Below are 22811 nucleotides of genomic sequence, written 5' to 3' on the forward strand. Positions count from 1 at the left end.
TTGTAGTTTGCATTGCAATTTATTTCAAGTGATGTTTACATGAAAATGAATATTAAAAAACCCTTCAACACTCCATATATTTAAGTATATATATCCCAAATACACACACACACACACCCACACACACACACACGACATCAAGAGTCACCCAAAGTAAAGAGTAAATGTTAAAAAAGTAATGGCAGCAGGAGCCTCGTATGGGAGGCCAGCAGGAGGCCTCGATATGCATAAGAGGCTCTCGTCACAACCAACCAAACAAATTAAATTATTAGACATGTGCTGGATGATGTCAAGTTATTCCAAACAAAACAAAATCAAATTGAAGGGATGCAGACACATCGGCGAGACGGAAGACGTCTGAGTGCTCACGAGTGAGAAGGTTTTCACCTGAGGAGAAGTCGCCGATACGCACCTGCATGGAACCCCCTCAAAAAAGACATGAGTGGGCAATTTATTAAGGAAAAGCGCAGGTTTCAAGGTGACGGTTCCGAATTGGGGTGCCAAATAAGGGTTAAAGTTTCAAGCAAACGTTAGCGATCCAACCCTTGATTTAAAGTTTTAAACAAGGATGTAGTTTCCAGATTAGGGATTGAATTCCGGGTTTAGCATTGCAAACGAAGGTGAGGGTTTTAAATCCAGTATTCAAATCAGGGTTAGTGTTTCAAAAGATCATTTGAATACCAAAAGTTAGGATTCAAACAATTCAAAATGAGGGTTTCAAACACGTGTTTAGTATTTTAAGAGAAGGTTAAAGTTTCAAATCAGGTTTCTTCGTGTATTGGATGCCGCTCTAAAAAGATACCACTAGATGGCACCAAAGCACAATTTGGATATTAGGCAAAGCTTTGGTTATAGAAAATGGATGGATGAATATTAAGTAGTTGCAAACGAAACTAAAAACGTGGTCCGTGAGTGTATGGGAAGGAATGCACTTTTTTTTTTGCATCTTTTTCTTTTCCGTGGCGCTTTTTTGTTTTGTATCAAACAGTAAATGTAATCGATCCCCATTTCATAATCTCACAATTTTGAGTGATTTTTTTTTTTAACAAAATCCAACACAAAGTGAGACAAAGGCATCATTCGCGCAAGCAAGAAAATTCACCAAACACACATCCTAAAAAAGAGGGGAAAAAACGTACGGAAGGCAACAAAAACCTCCACTTGCATAATGTGACCAAAAATATTTTTAAAGGCCCTTTTTTTAAATTAGCATCAGTTCCATTTGCCAACAGGGGGGTGACATCATGTTGTGATGTGATGTGTGTTGTTTTCTTAATCATGTCTGAATATCGTGACGACATTAGCAAGTGTGGCTAACCCCCTGATGCTTTGTTTTATTGTTTTTTTTATGCTTTGTTTTAATGTATTGTATGAGCTAATGTAAGGGTTGAAGTGTGTCAGCAATGTTAGTCATGTGACCTAACAGGAAGTAGTCATTATTTTAGCATGGGCCTGTTTGTTCTGGGTTTTTTTTCCTGTTTTAAGAGTTACACTGTGGATTGTTTTTTTTTTTTTGTTTTTTTATGAGATAATGATTGTTTGCGAGCGTCTGCATGTAAGAAATGTGACCAATCAGGCTAGCATTGTTAGCATATTAGTTTAAAAAAAAAAAACTCAACATTTGTTGTAAACAAATGCACAGCGGTCTGTGGATTTTTTATGAGAACGTAATGTGTATTCAATTGCATCGGTATTTCAAATAATGTCAGTCATATAACCTAACAGGCTATGGTCGCTAGCATGTTCGCCTTATAGCCTCCCTAGCATAAACCCAAGCAAAACCTCACGTGTCTACTGTAAAAGAAAAAAAAAACTGGTAAAGCCTCAGCAACTGGGCATTGTTTTTGACTTCGACGTGCAGATTACGCAAACATCCTCAGAGCGCCCCCTGGCCGTCACTGTCAGCATCACCGCCATTCATGTCGCCTACGACGAAGGTGGCAGATGGCGTGTCCTCGGCGTGGTCGACACCATTGGACCGGACGGGCGTCTTTGCTGTCGTGGTGTTCTCTGTGACACTGCGGGCGGGGAAACAAGTCACCAGTTCCAGAGTGAAATTGCAAAAGTTAAACAGTGCCAACTGGACTCGCTATGCTTGTTGAAGACGTTTCATCTTGAATCCAAAAGGATTCTTCATTTTTAAACTAACTCTGGCTATCCCAATTGGGCTTTTGTCAAATCCACAGGGAGATGAAGGGCCACTACACCAGATTCATAAAAGAATTCCACATGAGCAAGGGTCAAGCAACCGAGGCAAAGCACAGCCACCTCCTCGACATGTTACTGTCATAGAGCGATCAGAACAGGGAGACAAGGCTATGCAGTACTTTTACTGTCTAGCAGTTAAAATAAGAACCAACAACTCTACGAAAGGAATTTCTCTTTGACGACAACATTGTCTAAAACCTGGAGGACCAATCTGCCTCTGCGCGCAGGGTCACGAGCACAGCAGCGAGACAGAGAGAAAAGTGCCCTGCACCGACCCAAAATAAACCAATTGAATGTTAAAAAAAAAGGCTCATGCCGATAATCGGCAAAATGCCAAATATCGGCCTCGATAATCGGCCCGGCCGATAATCGGTCTATCACAAGAGCGTACGATTTTAACTAAATCACGACAACAGCTTGGAATGTGAAGCGAGCAAGAACGATGGACTGACGACGAGTGTTGAAGGAAAGCCCACAGCGCTGCCAAGGTTCTAAACATCTGACTAGTTGAGGTCACGCGAGAACAGGGACCACCATTTCATCACCCGATAAAAGATCAAAGGCATTTACAAATCGGAATCATCTCGCACAAAGATTGTTTCATTTCATGAGAAAAGTAGTCACTGACAAGCCATTTTGCCATCAGGCAGGTGAGCCTTAAATGTAAAAAGACTTCAACAACCAAGTTAGTGTACTTGCCTCCAATCATTTTTTCCCAGATGACCCTGACCTGGATGACTGACAAGCGACACAATCAAGAATAATTCTTCAAAGACACGCTTTGTTCGTCTACCTGCGTTCACAGCCGTTTCCGACAGGAGACTCGGCCGCGTCTTTTTCCGACACGGAGCAGCCGGAACGTCTTTCCTGCCAGTTTCCCGATTTCTCCGAGCTCCTCCTCCTCGCCACCACGGGTCCAGGACCGGATCCTCGCCTCTCCCCAACCGCCCACGGAGCCACCGCGGGGTTGGACGGTGTGACGGAACAATCCTGATCTTTGCCCGACTCGCTGCTGGCACGTCTCCCGTTCAAACTGTCGCAGGACGACACGTGACTCAGAAGACCATCACGCTCATCTGACCAGGAAAATATAAAAATATCAGTTTTCAGAATCAATTTCAGGAAAACATGAGAATGAACAGTGAATCAAAAATGAGAGACTGGAGCAGGAGAGTCAAACTCGGTTTAGCTCGGCGGGCCATTATGAAAGTGAACCCATATAAATAATCATAATATTATGATTGCATATACACAACAAACTGATGGATAAGTTTTTAAAATCAGAATCCTAGAAAATGTTTAACTACTATTTAATTCATTTTAAAAGTGGTAACAGAAAAAATGTTGGCAATATTTTAAAGTTTTTAAAATTGACATCAATTTGCAATTTTGGTATTTTAGCTCGAAACATGAAGTCATCCATGATTTGCCTTCGTGGGCCACATAAAATTATGTGACGGGCCTGTTCTTGAGTTTGACACCTGTGGAACCACGATACGAGAGCCAAAAGACTGTGTTGCATTTTCCATCGTACATGTGAGCGAAAGCATCCAATCAGGTTTGAACGAATCCGTGTTGTTTTTGTCAACGATGACGATAATCTTTCGTGAACGCCCCTTTTATACCTGACGATAACGAGACGATGACGAGCTAAGCGTGGTGCTTTGATGACGTACATGAATTTTCATTGACAAAACAAGACGGGACAAAATTGTTCGCGTGCGGTCCGTCAGACATTCAAAATTTATGACGTGTCATCTGTCTTTAAAAAAAATCGCAATGCTGGCGCAACCAGTCCTCATTTAGCCACGCCCACCACAAGTCTACTGCAAGTCTATGTTGTTTTCATCGTTCAATCGTTAGTAGTCCATCAGAATGTCTTTCCTCTTGGGTGGAAACCTAGCATGCCTTTTTGAATTTCCGTCAACTCGAACCAGACTAAAACTATCACAAATGGGATTGACTAAACGTGACAAAAACTAAAAAGCATTTTCATCCAAAAGTCGAAGACTAGGACTAAATCTAAAATGCCGGCTAAAAACAACACTGGAACATCCTGCTCTAATAATGAGAAGGGCGAATGGGGTCGAGCCAAGTCGGTTCAAACATTCTCTGTGGAATTGTCAATCAACCGATGGCATGACCTGACTTTGGCCGCACTCTACTGAAGACATGCTGAAACGGCAGGTCACATGACGTCGCCCGAAGCGTGAAGTAAGCGTGTTCAATTGTCAGCGTCACGCTGTCATTGGCGCTGGGACCTCATTTCAACCCGCCGGCTCGGTCAATGAGCTCCGTGTAAAACTTGTTAAACATCACTCAATTTATTGAACATCACTCTGTTCACACTTAATGAGATGACAGACGAGAGACTCGCCAATGACATGGAGCAAAATTAATTAACTACAACATGAGCGCCAAGAGAACGCCTACAGAGGAAATTATATCGTGAGAATGAACTCCGGTAGTTTGAAGTTGTTGTACCTCCGGATCCCGTCTCTCCCGCCTTGTTCCGTCGTCTTCTCAGGATAACTTCCAGCTCGCTGTCCTTCTTCCCCGTTGGCGACGGCGCCTCCTGGGAGCCTCGACTGGGGCCGCGTTTCACCGTCTCCTGGAGGCAGACACAATGCGGGTCGTTTTTTTTTTTTTGTGTGCGTGTGCGCGTAGGTGTGTGAGCAAACATGCGTGCGTGGTACCAGGATGCCTTTGAGTTCGTCCATGGCGGTCTCTTGAGATTTCTCCTCGCTGGTTGGAGGTTGCTGACGAACAAAACAATTCATTATTGACGAATCGTACTCGTTAGCCATTTACATTTGACAATGGACTCACTTTGACGGCAACTCTCTGCTGCATCGTTTAAATTTGGGATTGGGGGGGGAGAGAAAATGCAGGAAATTTCAGCTTTATACTAGAAAAACGTCAAAAATGCTTACAATCTTCACCTTGCTGTCCTGAGTCTTAACGGGCCGCAGCACCACGCCATGTTTGATACGCTCCATCATCTCGTTGACGGCCTTCACCTTCACTGCATCATCTGAAGCTAAAAAGACGTTCAAGCTTGAGCTAACGTGTTCTATCCAGCTCGTTAGCAAATGTTAAAAAGACATTACAATTTGTTAACGTTTGCTAACTTTAGCGTTAGCATCATTATTACATGCTAAAAACACATTACAATTAGCTAGCCTGTGCAAACATTAGCGGGTGAAATCATCAGATGCTAACAGATGTGTAAATGATAGTTAGCATGTACTAGCTAGAAGAGCTGGGCAGTCCGTCACGGAGCCAATTTTTAAAAAAAGCTCTGCCGTTATCATCGGTGTCATGAACGGATGCTTTTTTTTAAGGGGGTGGGATTGGCAGCACAGGGTGGGGTACCCAGATCGCGGCCGGAGGGCGGGGAACTGACGAGTAAAAGAGGGTCGAGTGTACAGCTCTGCTAGCGAGTTAGCTTCTTCACCCCAGAAACAAAATGGCCATTACCTGCCGGCTGCTCCACCTTCAAAGAAGTTTTGGATCCTTTGGATGTCTTCCTCATGATCGCAATCAGAGAACTAAAAAAAAACACATTTTAATGACACTTGACTGCAATGATCACTCTTTAGTCCAGGGGAGGGCAAACTTTTTGATTGGCGGGCCACAATGGGTTCTAAAATTTGACAGAGGGGCCGGACCAGGAGCCGACGGATGGAGTGTTTTGGTAACCTTACCTCATCGGAGAAAAAAAATACATTTAATTTTAAATGAAAGTGAACAAAGGCATTACAACAATATATATGTCTTTGAAAAACCACAGTATTTAGAAAACAAAACATTAACAAGGTTTTTACTCATTTAATTTCTTTCAAGTTCGGCGGGCCGGATTAAAACGTGTAATGGGCCGCATGTGGCCCCCGGGCCATAGTTTGCCCACACCTGCTTTCGTCACTTTGAAAACACATTATGCTTTGCAGATGGCACAGTGGACAACTGGTTAGCAGCTTGGCAGAGGTCGTGGGTTCGAGTCTGGCGTCCTGTGTGGAGTTTGCATGTTCTCCCCGTGCCTGCATTTCTTTTCTCCCACATTCCAAAAACATGCATGGCAGGCACTCTAAATTGGGTGTCCCCCAATACTGCTCGATGACTGCTGGGATAGGCTCCAGCACCCTTGTGAGGAGAAGCGGTTAAGATAATGGATGGATTATGTTTTGCCCATTTGGAGGGTGACAGACATATGAGACACTGTGAAGGTTGATGCAAAAACTGAACGAGATGAGAACATGAGAGCCAACTCTGATATGAGAGCAGTCATCGTTGATGAGAGTATTGGGAGAATAAAGAGTCATCAAGGACTTGAGAGATCCCAAGTCCAGCCTGTTTTAAATGCATCCCTACTGCAACACACACACGACAATATCGCAGGTGCTCCTCACCTGAGGGGGTTGCATCTGGACGGAGGAGGCGGAGGAGGAGGAGGAGGAGGAGGCGGTGGAGGGGGAGGGGGCGGCGGTAGAGGGAGGGGCGCCGGGGGTGAGGCCACATCGGGGGCCATCGGAGCGGGAAGGGGAGGAGGCGCAGGAGGGAGTGGGGTGTTGGTTGTCACGGCGACCCTCTGAAGCTGCCGGACTGCGGAAGAGAACAAGAAGAAGGTGACATCTGCTCTAGGCCGAGTGCCGACAACAGCAGAGACAAAACATACCATAATTAAACACAATGATTCCAAAATTGGCATAATCGGAAAAAAAAAAAATTATTATATTCAGTATTACTTATACAACATTGTTAAAATAGTACAAATTTTACAATTTCCATTAAACTACAGTTCATACTTGACTTCAAAATTTGAGCGTTCTATTGAAATTTTATTTTTTAAATGTTACAAAAGTTCTATGGCGATTTGTATCGCGAGTAACCTTCAATACATTGTTCCTTTAAACCAGGAAACCATACTCGAATTCATACATTTGCACTTTTTTTGCTCGAAAATAACGGGGTTTAGAAACACTCAATCCAAAAGGAACTTACAAAATTATAATGTTTCCAACAATTGGATTCGTCTTCATATTGTTTATATTTAAACATTTTATTGCTTTGTTCCCGCCCAGAAAATAATTGTTGGAATAATGGTGATTTCAATTAGGACTAATTTTTTTTTTTTTTAATTGAGTAGCCCTAGAACACAGATTACAATATTTAAAAGAAAGAATGCAGGACTGACAACAAGACACAGATAGTAGTCGCGAGATGCGCTAGGTTGTGTGTTTGTACTTACGTTGGGTTGTCAACTGTTGGTTGTCCTTCACCATCTTTTCCAATCGTGCCTCCATGTCTCTCTTCTCCTCCTCCAGCAGCTCCACTTGTCTCTGCAAACTCTCGAGATTCTCCTTTACGACGCTGTCATCCAGCTCGGCCTGCAGCTCACACACCTAAACACACACACGTGCACACACAGGTCGGTCGCTAAGCGTGTGGAGGCAGCCAGAGAACCCAGAAAAATGCCCGTGCACACATGCACACTCCGCATGGAAAGCCTGGATTTTGTTTCAACATTTGTTTTAAATTAAAAAAAAAAAAAGGAGACATTGGTCAATTCTGAGCACAGTCACATCCCCATTTACAAAAGGGTGTGCCCACATTTGCAACAACCAGATCTCAATTCTCACCTCAAGACTTAGAAGCAATGGCAGATATTTCAACACTGAAATGTGTTAATCGTTACCTGTCGCTGATGCTGTCGCCGCTCCTCCTCCAGCGTCTTGGTGAGGACGGCGACCTCTTCCAAGGCGCTGAGCAGCTGCAGGGTTGGCTCGGCACTCTGCAGCAGCAACGCGCTCTGACGATTGGCCTCCTTTTGCTTTACCAGCATCTGTTCCACACACACACACACACACACACACAGCAGCATGATGTTAGCATAATTTAGCTCCATGCAAAAACTCTGCAGGTGATCCGTCTGGACCAAGTCAACGTTTAGCCAGCCAAGTGCGTATGATGCGAGTTATTTTTCCAGTTAAACTTCCAAGTCATTGTCTGAAAAACTTTATTGGGGGGCGGGATTATGTAAATTAGCCATTTTGTGATGTCGCAGTGGGCAGAAGTGCACAGACACATTTTTACAAATAGTCGGTTCATTTGAAATTGGCTTGGCTGTTGAATTCCGCACTTGGCATTTTGCGATTTGTTTTAGTTTAGTGCTTTTGGTGTTTTCTGACCTGGTGCGCGTACGTCTCGGCTTTGACGCGAAGGCTCTGCTCCAAATCCAGTTGCTCCTTCATATCCTCGTATTCCCGCGTCGCCATCACTGACACTGTCCGCACACAAACGGTGTTAGCCAGCGTGCCTATCTGCCTCACAAAATCCGCCAATCGTGAGAAGTTTTGCGGATCTGCTCATGACTGAGCATGCCTACGAATGTACTGGTCGCCATCCATGTGCTCGCACAGATGGACAAATAATGGAGTAATCGGCAATATATTTAAGGGCACACGGACAAACAACTGACTGGTCACCAGTAGTGATAGACCGATTATCAGCCGGGCCGATTATCGGTGCCAATTTTTGTCATTTTACCGATTATTGGCAAAATGACAAATATCGGCATTTTCTTTCACTTTCAAGGCCAATAAATCAAAAGCTGGTTTATATTGGTTCGCTCCAGCACACTTCTCTCTCTCTCTCCCTCTACTTGTGCTGGTGGTCCTGCATGCAGAAACAGATTGGCCCGCCCACAGCACAATCAGATTGGGTCCTTGTGCCGTGGGTCGCAGCCAATCAGCAGTAAGGTGCCTGTTTGCTTTTTCTCCTCGAGTCAAACGCACTACAGGAGGGAGCCTGGGAGCTCCTTGCTCCTTTTTGTTAGACTTTTAAAACCAAGTTGTCTATTTCCTAAGATCTCAAAAAAATGTTAGCGAATAAATGTGCTTAAAGGCAATTAAACTAAATCAAGTTTTGAAGATGCCGTTTTTCAAAATTCTGACACCATTTTACCCCTTTTTTCAACAAACGAATATCCGCTTCAAATATCGGTTATCAGCCCCCGTGATTACTAATAATCGGTATCGGTAGCGGCCCAGAAAAAACACATTATAGACACACACTTGAATGGTTGCAAGTTAATGTCTCTGCACATCCAGACAAAGAATTAACTGGTCAACAGTTAAAGAGAGCGGTCGCCATACTCTCACCTCTGTTGAAGCTCTCAATGGTTTTGCTGTGCCGCTCGACGGTGAGGCGAAGTTCCTTCACGTCTCTCTCGTCTTGCGCCGACTGCCATCGTCAATTATCAAACGTCTGCATTACGTTGGTGACAAAAAAATAGATAACACAAAGAAGACGCAAAAGAGGCCGACCTTGTCGACGAGATCCTTGATTCTTCTCTGCTGTTCCTCAATCTGGCACAGGAAGTTTTTCTTCTCTTCCAACAGGCTGCTCACCGCCTCGCGCAGCTCTTTACACACACACACACAAACACACATTTAAATGTTTGTACAATACTTTTTTTTTTAACTTCCTGTGTGTCTGAACACTTTTCTTTTCAGTTCTCTGTGTTCTGATACTTTTGTCCGCATTTTTATTTCTCGAATACTTTTGTCTATATGTTGTTCGGGCTTCCGGTGTGTCCCGATACTTTTGGCAACGCTTTAATTTTTTTTTATTTTTTTTATTTTTTAATATTATTCATAATTCATTATTTTTTTCACATTTTTTAATTTGTGAGTCCCGATACTTTGATGTAAATATTACCCACTCCCGTATGCCCTGATACATTTGTCTACATTTTCTCTTTACTTCCTGTTGCTGTTGCAGCACGTTACCTTTGACCTGTTGCCGGTAGCGCTCGAAAGCGTCGGGCGCTGCGTCCTCATCGTCGTTGGCCATCTCGCCGTTGTCGGTCTCCATGGCGATGCAGTCAGAGATGCCGGGAAGCAGCTCGTCCAGGCACGGCGCCCGTGACGACAGGCTCATGTACTTCAACTTCCTATTCTCGCTGTTCAGCTGTCAGGAGCAGTGCATCACAGGTGTCAATCAATGTTAACGCGTGACGCATTTGCACCCTATCCGATTGCTCAGTTGTCATGGTGATACCGCTTAAAGCCACTAAGGGGCATATTTCGATGGGGTCGGACGTTGCTATGATTAGCAGCGCTATAGTTACACTGTACACTGTATATTGAGTCATTTTGCCGGATTTTTCCTTAAAATTATGTCATTAAAATGCAATTTACCTTATCCAATAATCAAATTCATTTTTGAATGAGTTTACATAATCAGTACATTTAGCATTTCATGTGTTTTATGAAAATCCTAAAATCTTTTTACTTTTTTTTAAATCGAGAAATGATTTATATTTGAAAACTTTTTCAATTCATTTTTACATTAATGAATGTGTTAATTGATATTACAACCATTTAGTCAAATCAACCCAAGCAATTGTATTTTATCATTTGCGCATAATTGAATAGGCCTAATTGCCAGATTTTATTAAATGATTGGTCAAATTAAATTAATTAAAACACATTTTAAATTCAGGACTTAATATAATAATTATATGATTAAAATACATTCTGAGATACTTCACGAACACATTTTGCTATTTTGTTCGTACTTTATCTAAAAATTAAGTTGAGTAAAAAAACTTTTGGGAATGTGTGGGTACCAAATGAAGTAGTGGGATGTTTTTTTTTGCTAACGCAGCAAAAAAAAAATGTCAACCTCATTGTGCCCAGTCATGCTGAGAACGCAAACGGCGGCTAATCCGCCGAGGATTACGCAGACGGGTTGACGAACCTTGGTGGCGAACGCCTCGGCGTTCTCCCGACATGATTTTTCAATCTCCAGCTGAGTCTGCAGAACGCTCACCTCCTCGATCACCATCTGAGAAACTGACACACACATACGCACACACAGACACACATTGGAGAAGCTTTTAAAGATCATTGATCCACTTTGTGAGCCTATCTCCTATCACATTTATATTCTTTCCTGTCCACTAACAATTTTTATTTTTCATCAAGGCAACTTCCTGTCACCTGACATGTTGATTCATCACACCGTGTGCTGTTGTGGTGTAAATAAAGAAAAAGGATATTCATAATTATAATTTAAGTTGCTATCATGTGCGAGGTTTTAAGCAGTTTTATTGATGACTGTTACATTCAATCCGTTTGAGCGTTCCGCTCTAATACCATGGGTGAAGTAAACTTGACCAACCATATTTGGACTAATAAATCCATTTTAAGACTTTTTTTAACGCAAACGACCTAGACTCAGGGTTAGACCCAGAGCACCGCCCTATTAACGAAAATGCTTTTGATCGGCAACATCCGGTATTCTTTGGGAATAATGTCATTTAAAGAACGATGAGTCGCCAGTCGCCATTGTACTGCATTTCTTATTGTCCGGTGAGCTGCTCAACTGACATCGTTTTTGCGTTTTTTGGGCGAAATGTCTCGGCGCTGTGTAGCGATGCATTGTTTGCATTCTGGGAAGCATATTTTTGACTGGCCCAAAAAAAAAGAAAAAAATAGGGCACGTAAATGGACCAATTTCCTTCTGGCAAAGACAGTGACTTTCAAGCCATTGTCGATGAGTGTTCTTTGCCGCAAGCACTTCGAAGAGACGGTTTTTCCAATCATTTTGCTTATGATTAAGGGTTAGCAAAAACCGGGTACTCCGGTTTCCTTCCACATTCCAAAAAACATGCATGGCAGGTTGATTGGACACTCTAAATTGCCCCTTGGTATGAGTGTGAGCACGGATGGTTGTTCGTCTATGTGCGCCCTGTTATTGGCTGGCAACCAGTTCAAGGTGTACCCCGCCTACTGCCCGAAGACAGATGGGATAGGCTCCAGCACCCCCCGAGACCCTTGCGAGGACAAGCGGTACAGATAATGGATGGATGGATGGTGCTCAAGGCAATTTAAAAGTAAGACTCCCTGTAAAGGGAAACCCATAGAAAAGTCACACTGAATGCAAATTAAGTTATATGAAATGAGTATTGAAGCATTGTCATGCTCACAAGATATTCAAATAGAATTTACTAGAAATAAAAGTTACAAGAAAAGTGACATTAAATGAAAATTACAATAAAGTGCCGCTCAAGGAATATTGAAGCAACGTTCAACTTATATTAAACGCGTCAGCGTGTGCTTCTGTGTGTGTGTGTTAAATATGTTTCATTCAAATGTGAAATAAAAGTAAGTGAAGTAAGAAAATCAACTGCAAAACTTTGGTTTTTGTTCCCATTTTTCATGTGCTGTAAAATGTATTCACCAGTACATCGGGGTTTGTGACAATTTCTCCATTGGCGCCATAAAACAGTAGCAAAACTGCACAAACCTTTACTGTGGGCAGCTAAAGAAGAATTATTACCTGCGGATGGATTATCTTGGCAATAAAAGGTGTTCACCAAACATATTTACCGCAACATTTGAGAGGGAAAAAAATCTTTGAGGTCAGCCTAAGGAAAATAGAAGCAAAAGCATTTTTTTGTTCACTTGTAATTTATTTCCAGCGCAGATGGGTAAAGGAAATTTTAATTTACGGACACCAGCCCAAGTCTTGTGTTATGAAACACAGAACTATTCCAGCAAAAAAATAAATAAATAAATAAATAAAATAAAAACGGTCGTGGTGACGCTCTGTGGTGTCACCCGTTCATTTGGCCGTCATTTATTCATGTGCGCCGCCGCGGTGCTGTTAGTGACGTAAATTATTCAACTCTTCAAGTCTCAATAATTCAGCACAGGAGAAGTGAAGAGGGGCGAACGTCCACCGGAGGTATTTTTACGACAAACACCTTTCAACACCTCACACTGGCTGGGCAAAGGTCACTCACGAATTTGATGCTTAAAAAAAAAACCTACAACAAAAAGGTAACAAGTTTAGTTTGACAAAGTACGGAGTAGCACAAGGGGGTCCAATCAGACCCGCGGGGATAGAAGAACATTAATTGCGATTTTCTTTTTTTAACAAAATAAACTGTTGTTCCTAATTTTTACCACTAGAGGGGGTACTGAAAACTACTCGGAAGCAAATGAAACAAATTCCTAGAAACTGAAGATTACAATATCTGTGAAAATAAGCATCATCTGTCGAAATATTTGAAGCGAACGTTGCAAATATCCGTGTGTCTGTCTCATGTCATTGTTTTGGTTTGTGTTAAGATAAGATAAGATAAGATGTCCTTTATTAGTCCCACAATGGGAAAATTTGAAGTGTTACAGTTGCAAAGATATAGATCACACAGAGTCGGCGGCGTAATGTAGCCGTTAATGTGTAACATTAGCAGCAGACATTCATAAAAAGCATGCAAATATACACAGTATAAACGTATCTAAGTGTAAGGAAACACTCCTAATGCCTGTCCATTATACAGAGGGGGAAACGCTGTAATGATAAAAACTACTGAATGATTGAAAATACTGCAATCATAAAAATATTGCAATGATAAAAGTTCTGTAATGGTAAGAGTACTGAAATGAAAGAAAAGTACTGCAATGATAGAAAATACTGCAATGATAAAAGTACTGCAAAGTACTGTAATGGTAAACAAATACATCATTGGTCAATATTTAAGTACACCATTGGCTGAAAGTACAGTACACTTACGAATAATACAAAATTATAATATTCTGATTATACTGTATTGTTCTCTGTCAATTAAAGCAGGTAAATGTATAAAAAGAATTAGATACAACAAATAGTCATCATATTACCCAAATTGAGTTAGCAAATAAACATTTGTAACGGAAAACTAATAATGCACTCTAAGCATTAATATAAACATTACAAACATGGACAAATGTATAGAAATTAGACCTTAATGCACGCATGAAAAGCTCTCTCAGTAAATTAATTTAAGTTTGGTAGCAGGAAGCCTCATGAACAATTCTTTTAGAAAGTGCACCGTAATACAGCTCATTTAAAAAAAACGTTCAGTCCGCTTTTGGTATCTGCCGCCATGTCAGGTACCGAGTACTCGAAATCAGGCTGGTAACAACCGATATCGATACCTGGTATCGGTACTCAACCATCCATCATTAATAAAGAAAATATGGCTCATTGAGCGTATATTCTTACCTGTGTGGATCGTCATGGCAGGAACAGGAACGAGTCAATACCTGCGACTGACTTGCTCAACCTGGCATCACTGTGCTGACCACATTCCGGGTCACGCCCACCCTGGAGGGCAGTGTGTGTGTTGGTGTGCGTGTGCGTGTGTTTATGTGTGTGTGTATAAGCAATGAGAGTAAGGTGAGGTGGGGGGGCGGACGTGAGACTCACCCCGCTTGATGTGCTTAAGTTGTCTCTCAGCCTCGTCCCTCTGCTCTGTTAGTCTGCTGCACTGCGGGAGGCAAGCGTTACCCAATGTTACACAGTGTTACACAAATTTCTGTTTGTGCAAAATTCATAATTTCACAATTCAGTCCAATGGATGGGTCAGAATTTAAATTGGCTCCGACCAGCTGCGTGTAGGATTGAATTTGAATTTCAGGAAGTGGAACTGAATTAAATTTGTCTTCTAATTTCCCGCTAATTTACATAACACCATATGGGAAAAGCGCTTTGTCACAGCTGCAGCTGTTGGGAAATGCCCTATTTAAATAAAGTTGCATTGTATAATATGCTACTTGCATACTAACATATTTGTACTAACTGCCTGGCAAGTTAAAACTAACTTAATCTTGCGTGACACAACATCATGTAGCTTAACACATTAAACAGAATGCTAACGAACACTACGCGTTATTCAAGGTGCTATTTAACTCTCTGACACGACTTACTCGCAGCGTTGTCTTGTGTTACACATTAGACAGTATTACAAAACATTACACAATGTTTTTTTTTTAACTACGAACAACTTACTGGCGACATTAAATGACGTTAGCTTCTGCTATAACCTAGCCAGCCAAACGTGAGTGAGCTAACGTGTTGGTGGGACGCTACGTCTAGCTGGGGCAGCATCGCGGCGAGGCGAAACATCCTGGCTCACATTCACTTGCCGAACAGAACACCCCCCCTTCCCCATCGCCCAGCAGCAGCAAGCACTTGGCCCACTTTTTGAGACTCATACCTGCAGTCGCTCACGCTAATGGCTAACATTAGCAAAAACCCCAAGGAGTCGGCACGGACATGTGCCTCTCTGACCACGTTAGCCATAATCAACGTTACATCCATTATTCCCAGCGTTCACAATGTTAGGAACACTAATGATGAATTTGAAACATTGTATTTATTAGGAATATTTTGGAGCGTGTAACATTTTCAAATATCAAACGTTATACATCATGAGCATTCGTAGTGATGGATATCGAATGTTGAAAGCATTTAACTCTAGATATGTTTAACATTAGCAACCAAGGTGCAATTAAACATTGCAAACAACACCGCGAAACATTCCGTGTTATGATCATTTACCAAAAGGAACACTTGAAGTTTACAATGGTAAACTTTCAGCATGATAAACATTCAATGTTTCGAACATTTAAAATTGAACATCACAAACATTAAACAATACGTTCAATACTAACATGTAATATCACTAATGTCAAACATTGTTAGCATTTTGATGTTATAAATATTAAACAGTCTACACAATCTTCACAAACAAACTTTAAAAACGGCTAAAATTAGGAACACTTGCAAAACCATTTGATGTTAGGACCATTTAAAATGACAAGTGCCTGACATTACAAACTTCCTATTTGTTAACCACTACAAACGTTTAAAAATGCATAAATTTTCAACATTACAATCATTTAAGTTAACCCTACAAACATTACTAATATTCATAAATAAATATTAGCAGAAACAATTAAAGTCACAAACATGAAACATCAAGTTCTAAACATTTGACAGTCCGAACATTTAACGTAACAAACCTCCGGTGTCAATAAAATTGTATTGTATTGTATAGTCTTGTATTGAATGCAAAATTATATTAGCTGAAGCATGATGAACTGCGCTTGACCTCTAACCACAAGGCTTTGTTAGCTGTTGGCGAAAACCCGCATCCCAAGATTGGTCGTCATGTTTGTCACGGTGATGACTTGTCACATCCTCGGTCAAACCCTAATTGCCTAGCAAACGTTAGCTCTCTCTCATTAAAACGTAAAAGACAAAAAAAATAAGACCTTCAAAAGCAAAAATTAAAAAAAATAATAATAATAATAAACATGTACACACGCTGTGGTATGATTTGGATCATGAGCTGTTCCTGTCATAAAAATCCAGATAGTTTATAGATGGGGAAATTCATAAATTAAAGTACGTTTTGTCGCTATACAAAACGTGTTTATATGCATGCGTGTGTGCAAATGTGCTGAGTGGGCACATTAATTTAGGGAGGGGTCGAGAAAGCCAGAAAAAGCCGGCCGGTGAGATCGTAAATCACAGCAAGAAATCATCCTCCATCACGTTGTTCAGTAAACACCGCATATTGTCTCCATACACGTGCGTTGGCATCCACTAAAAACATTTACTGTCTTTTTTTATGTGTTCATGAATGAATGAATGAATGAATTGTTGGTTTTACCTCCATCTGCATGTGCGCGTCCTCCTCCTTCTCCTGTTCCTCCTCTTCGCATCCTTCCACCGGCGACGACGAGCAGGAAAGCATTTTTTGATGGACGTATTTTTAGTTTAAAACAAAAAGAAATGCAATAGTTGGACGAGGCAGTATGAAAGGGTTAAAAGGAGACCGGTTCCACTAGTCCAGATGTCATCGTTCGTTCTCGTGGAGGAGGGATGAGGAGACACTTCGGTACACAGCCGGCAAACACGAGCTTCACCACCACCATTCACACACACACGCACACAACCACACACACGCACACACACCCCAATACACACATCCCAACCCCCACTCCTCTTCTCTGACGTCATCACCAGCCTCCCCTATTCTTGCTAACCCTCAAATGCTGAAGCTGCAACAATATTGGCAATTATTATTATTATTATTAATCTATTTTATTATTATTCGTAGTAATCCAAAAGTAGTTGGAGTTTCAACGTAGAACACTAATGTATTTTTGTCAATTGTGTTGTCACTATATTTAGTTTATATATATATATATATATATATACAATATAACAATATCCGTTAATAAATTACCATGAGAACATAAAGTAATAATAATAATAATAATAATAACAAAACCATTTAGTTATTGTAAACACATTCCATAACTACTTATTGTATACACATTTAGTCTCGTATGTAACTGTATTCTTGTACATATTCAGAAACTGTCAAACTAAGACGAAATACAATGATTAATTATGAGTGAGTGGGAACCGAATCCGTGGCACTCGCACACAAATCAGGCGGATGTACCACACCACTAACAGGGACTCTCGGCTGTCATGTTATTGTTGTCTTTGTTGTAGTTGTTGGGTTTTTGGGGGTGGAGAGTTCAGTGTGGTCTTACTTCTCATTTGCATTTTTAAATTATGATAAATATTATTTTCTTATTGAAAGTCAACCAAAAGTCCAATGGCGAGAGAAATTGTGCGTTGAGTCTCCGCAGCAGTAGGGGGCGCGCAAAATTACGGCACAACTCTCTCTCTCTCTCTCTCTCTCTCCCTCTCTCACTCTCTCTCGCTCTCTTTCTCTCTCTCTCTCTCTCTCTACCTCCCTCTCTCGCTCTCTCTCTCTGCCACCACTTCCTGTTTCCTCTATTGACGCAGTGGAACCAAAATGGCGTCGCGCTACTACCTAACGATGCAGGAGACTTTCAAAACTAACAACAAAAGTCGTGAGTTCCCAGCGCATTCGGCTAAAGTTCATTCGGTGGCGTGGAGCTGTGATGGTAGGAGACTGGCGTCGGGTTCTGTCGACAAAACCGCCAGCGTTTTTGTCCTGGAAAAAGACAGACTGGTGAGTTCGACTGGAACGATGAATGGATGAAAAGCAACCTTAGCCAGCCGCTCCATTTACTTTTAAGTATATTGCAATCAGTAGTAAGAGCACTAGTCAGGGTAAAGTTACTTGATCAAATGATTTAACAAATTCTCTAACCACGAAGTGATGGAATAATTGACTATCAAATAAGCAATGACGTCGTCTGGCGTACGTAAAACGTTCCCTAATGACGTAAATGCAACACTTCAACACGTTAGGTATAATAAACAAACGTTGTTTTTTTTGTTAGCTTTCTTTTTTAAATCTGACGCGACAACAAAATCACAGAGCAACTTATACACGTAAGAATAGGAAAAACAATATGTTCATATCTATTATCTTGGCATCAAACCTTATAGCAAACCCTAACCAAGACTTTTTGAAACCCTAGACTAGGGCTGGGCGATATGACCTAAAATAAATATCGTGATAAATTGGGCAATTTTACCTCGATAACGATAAATGCACGATAAATTTCCCCTGAGGAACAAAATCAAAATAAATGCAGGAAATGCATATTAACTGCTTTTTTTTTATTGACCAACTGGTACACATTACTTTCAATGAAAAATAGAAGTACAGAAATCATTTGAATAAACATTCAAAATAGCATGCTTTGCATGACTTGAACAATGTCACAAAGAACAGGAGAAAAAGGGTACCTCTCACAAAATCTTTTTATGTAAATATATTGTGCCGAGATGCTGTAATGCCATTTGCAAAGGCCTAGATTTGTGTAAAGGTATCTTGTAAACAATATAAATAATGCCATGTGCAAAGGCGCTAGTCGCCTGTAAACAAAATGCTAAATAAAATGAAAAGAATGTCAATGAAATGCCAAATAAACGCGTGTGCTTCATCAGGAAAATGTGCCGTCTCGAGTACTCTGGTGCGCAGTCGCCACTTGTCGTCTATGTACTGCACATTCAGGCTCAAACAGGGATCCATGTTGCGACTCGACCACAAGTCGGATGTGGATGCAAAATGCTCGACATGTTTCCGCTCCCGTCCCGATGTTGTCCATATCGGGAAGTGCAGTTTGCAACAAATATTTTCGTACCTCTTGTCGGCTACGTTCCTGAGGCGTTTAAATCCTGTGCGCTCCACTGTAACTAGAGGAGCTCTATCTTTAGAGCTATGTGCTCGGCTATCGCGTCCACCTCTGAGACGTTCTCTCGTATGGTGTCGCCTCCGTTAGTGGGCTGTTGTCACTTGTCCAACCTTGCTTCTCACTTTGAACTTTTAGCACAAGCTCCAAGTCAACAGCATGGTTGTGTTGTGGGTGGTGAAAAAGAAAAGGTTGGACGCGCTGTTTCAGGTGCTTACGACGCACTTTGTAGTTCGTGTTCTTTTGCTCAAACATCGTCTTTATGGAATCCAAAACATTTCCAAACGACAGATGTCCAATTTCCTTTCGGGACAAGCGCGACAGGAACAATTTCAACTAACGTTACTTCGTCTGCAGCCGTGTCAGCCGCTTCAGGATTTGAATCGCCAGCTACGAACTCTTCTTCTGTTTACATTCTTCTACAGCGCATGAGTCACGTGACTACATGCGCTGGAGCCGTCTTAAAGAGGCATGAACATCGCCGCAGACAGAAAAGACTTTTCTTTTTCTTTTTTTTTGTTTTAGACACCGAATTTACCGACATGGGCAAAATGATGTCGGTCATTCTAATACATTTCGGTAACGGTAAATTTTCGGTTTATCGCCCAGCCCTACCCTAGACCCAAGCTTGGACCCAAATTTAAAACCCGACCATGGCTTGAGTTTCTAATTAACTTCAAATCCTACTTTGAAACCACAGCGTTGGCGTAAAACCCAAATTTCAAACCCTGAAGCTTATCGGAAACCCTGAACCTGGCTTGAAACCTTAATTCTAAACTCCAACCCTTGTTTAAAACTCCAAACCCAAATTTAAAATCTGAAAATTGGCTTGAAACCGTAATGTTTTTCCATTACGTCTTGAAGCGCTCATTTGAAACCTGAAACCCTTGTTCTGAACCTTAACTCTTCCTTGAAACCCCCAATTTGAAACTCTAACCCTCATTTCAAAACCCTGACTTGAAACTTTTCCAGTATATGTACTCTGCTAACTGCAGCCATTGCCAATGACAATCTCAATTGCCTTAGCTGGAAAAAGCTAATGGAATAGAAGTCCCATCACTCAATCAATTATTCGGATCAAAATTGGTCCGGTGAGTGACTTACACTGTTGGTCATGGAATTTTTTGCAAACTGGTTTCCGCCCATTTTGAAGTGCCGATTAGCATGCTAATGCGCCACCATGTTTCCCCTTTTGCATGCGCAGGTGAAGGAGAACAACTATCGCGGCCACAGCGACAGCGTGGATCAGCTGTGCTGGCACCCCACCAACCCGGATCTCTTTGTCACGGCGTCTGGCGACAAGAGCGTCCGAATCTGGGACGTACGCACCACCAAGTGCACGGCAGTGGTCAACACCAAAGGTTGGCAAAACCAACGACAACACAAATGGTGCACCTATTTCGTTCACTGAAATGTAGCATTCAGAATGTATTATTCGGTTTATTGTTTCAGGCTAACAGCCAACAACATAGTGCGTTGTCTAAAAATGCATATACGCAGATGAGGGAATGAGTGACTGATTCGAAATGCAGTCATATTTTCCTAATTTATAAGAAGACCTTAACCTGGCGTGAAAACCCTCATTTGAAATTTTCAAATGATCTCATCTAAAATACGTCATCTTATTGCAAAGAATAATCGTTTATTAGTCGGTTTTGAAAATAATTTCAACCCACTTGAAACCCGACTGTGAAAATCCAATCCGGTCTGAAAACCATCATTTTAAACCTTTGAATTTCAAGCAATTCCTAGAAATCTCATGCTCTTGAAATAAAAACCCAATTTCAAAGATTAAATTTAATACCCTAATTTAAGAGCGTAACCCAGACTTGAAACCTTGATTTGGAACATTAACCTGAGTTTCAAACAATGAATAGAAACTGTCATTCTGTCTTGAAAAACCCGAACACTGACTACCCCCCCCACCCCCCCACTCCCACCAAAGGCGAGAACATCAACATTTGCTGGAGTCCGGATGGTCAGACGGTTGCCGTGGGCAACAAGGAAGACGTGGTCACCTTCATCGACGCCAAAACCCACAAGACCAAAGCCGAGGAGAAGTTCAAGTTCGAGGTCAACGAGATCTCCTGGAACAACGACAACGACATGTTCTTCCTCACCAACGGCAACGGCTGCATCAACATCCTCAGGTGATCGACGCAATACGTCGGCACTCGGACGGCCGGACTTGCGGCTTAACGCTTTGTCCTTGCAGTTACCCCGAGCTGAAGACCATCCAGTCCATCAACGCGCACCCGTCCAACTGCATCTGCATCAAGTTCGACCCGACGGGCAAATACTTTGCCACGGGCAGCAACGACGCGCTGGTCAGCCTTTGGGACTTGGATGAGCTGGTGTGTGTGCGCTGCTTCTCCAGGTGAGCGCTACGTCGCATCCGTGGCTGACGCTTCCTGTGGCCTTAGTGTCTCGTCTACCGTCAGAGGACGTCAGAGTCACGGAATACGAACAAATGCCTCCATTATGGCTTTGCATTGGTTTCATTATTGGTATTGTATTTTAAATCAACTGTGAATCCAAATGGGTAATAATAATCTTGTGATCTGACGTGACGTACGCCGCAGGTTGGATTGGCCCGTGAGGACGCTGAGCTTCAGCCACGACGGGAAGATGTTGGCGTCGGCGTCCGAGGACCACTTCATTGACATCGCCGAAGTGGAAACAGGTTTGTACGGCACGCCAACACCAACGAGACGCGTAGAGCACCAATTTCATTAGCGGCGCCACGAATCAATGAGGTACTTCGTTAATGAGGCTTTTCAGAATCGATTTGCAATGATTCCTTGTTGCAGCCCTCCTCAAAACTCTGAAAATCCAAATCGCCATTATCTGCTCTAACATTTGGCAATTTTATGCATGTCGGCCGTTTTTTAATTTTTAAAAATTGTTAAACTTAAGGAGATTCTTTATACCTTGCACATTTCTGTGAACGTTCTAAAACGTGTGTTTGTGTGCGTGTGCGCGCCCGTGTGTGTTGGGCAGGCGAGAAGTTGTGGGAGGTGCAGTGCTCGCCCACATTCACAGTTGCCTGGCACCCCAAGCGCCATCTGCTGGCCTATTCCTGCGACGACAAAGACGACAAGTACGACAACAGCCGCGAGGCGGGAACCGTCAAGCTCTTCGGCCTCCCCAATGACTCTTGACGTGACTCAAAGTTTTGTATTGTTTTGACGGTATTGCAGCACAGGCGATTATTAGTTTGAGAAGTTGCGTAGGAGCAGGCCGAAAGTGTCACTAATAGTGGAAAAATGGTAGCAACTGAGGGGCATGGGTATGATGTGATGGCCTGAGCCGCCAGTAGGTGGCATTGTTGTAAAATATGATGTACAAAAAAAATATCAGCTTTTGATAATAAACTTGATTTTGTTTTTACACTCTCATCTCTTGCTTGATCTCTTTAAAATTTCAATTATCTTGGTGGACCGTTGAAAAAATGGTGGCGGGAATCTGATTGGACACTCGCATTTTACTGTAAAGTACTCTCGTTATTTCTCCTGTAATCGCGTTTGTATAATACTTCTCAAGTATTTTCTATTCTTAGGTATTTTTTTTTAGCATATTGTGTTTGTGTTTTTTTTTAAAGTCTTTTTTTTAGTG

The 22811-nt window shown here is 41.9% G+C and overlaps 2 protein-coding genes across 3 annotated transcripts; one reads left to right on the forward strand and one right to left on the reverse strand.

The window, feature by feature from the left end:
• Positions 1-17052, reverse strand: shtn3 (shootin 3). 2 transcript variants are annotated; one of them, XM_088295203.1, is made up of 17 exons: positions 16721-17052; positions 14470-14530; positions 10972-11066; positions 9999-10179; positions 9534-9631; positions 9369-9450; positions 8397-8491; positions 7904-8050; positions 7457-7610; positions 6618-6810; positions 5689-5759; positions 5151-5248; positions 5038-5055; positions 4905-4967; positions 4693-4819; positions 3002-3284; positions 1-2018 (listed from the first exon to the last, which is right to left on the reverse strand). In XM_088295203.1, exons 1-17 carry the CDS (start codon positions 16802-16804, stop codon positions 1877-1879), a joined length of 1992 nt encoding a protein of 663 aa, XP_088151329.1. In that variant the 5' UTR covers positions 16805-17052; the 3' UTR covers positions 1-1876. The 2 variants fall into 2 exon arrangements, with proteins under 2 accessions (XP_088151329.1, XP_088151330.1); XM_088295204.1 differs by lacking the exon at positions 16721-17052 and adding an exon at positions 15052-15178.
• Positions 17053-17824: 772 nt separating this feature from the next.
• thoc3 (THO complex 3) lies at positions 17825-22586 on the forward strand. Its single transcript, XM_088294099.1, has 6 exons — positions 17825-18064; positions 20401-20557; positions 21142-21346; positions 21412-21573; positions 21779-21879; positions 22197-22586. Exons 1-6 carry the CDS (start codon positions 17885-17887, stop codon positions 22355-22357), a joined length of 966 nt encoding a protein of 321 aa, XP_088150225.1. The 5' UTR covers positions 17825-17884; the 3' UTR covers positions 22358-22586.
• The last annotated feature ends 225 nt before the right edge of the window (positions 22587-22811 follow it).

The sequence above is a fragment of the Idiotropiscis lumnitzeri genome, chromosome 4 (assembly GCF_059441095.1).
Source record: "Idiotropiscis lumnitzeri isolate Australia: NSW breed Sydney's pygmy pipehorse chromosome 4, RoL_Ilum_1.0, whole genome shotgun sequence".
NCBI classification, from domain to species: domain Eukaryota; kingdom Metazoa; phylum Chordata; class Actinopteri; order Syngnathiformes; family Syngnathidae; genus Idiotropiscis; species Idiotropiscis lumnitzeri.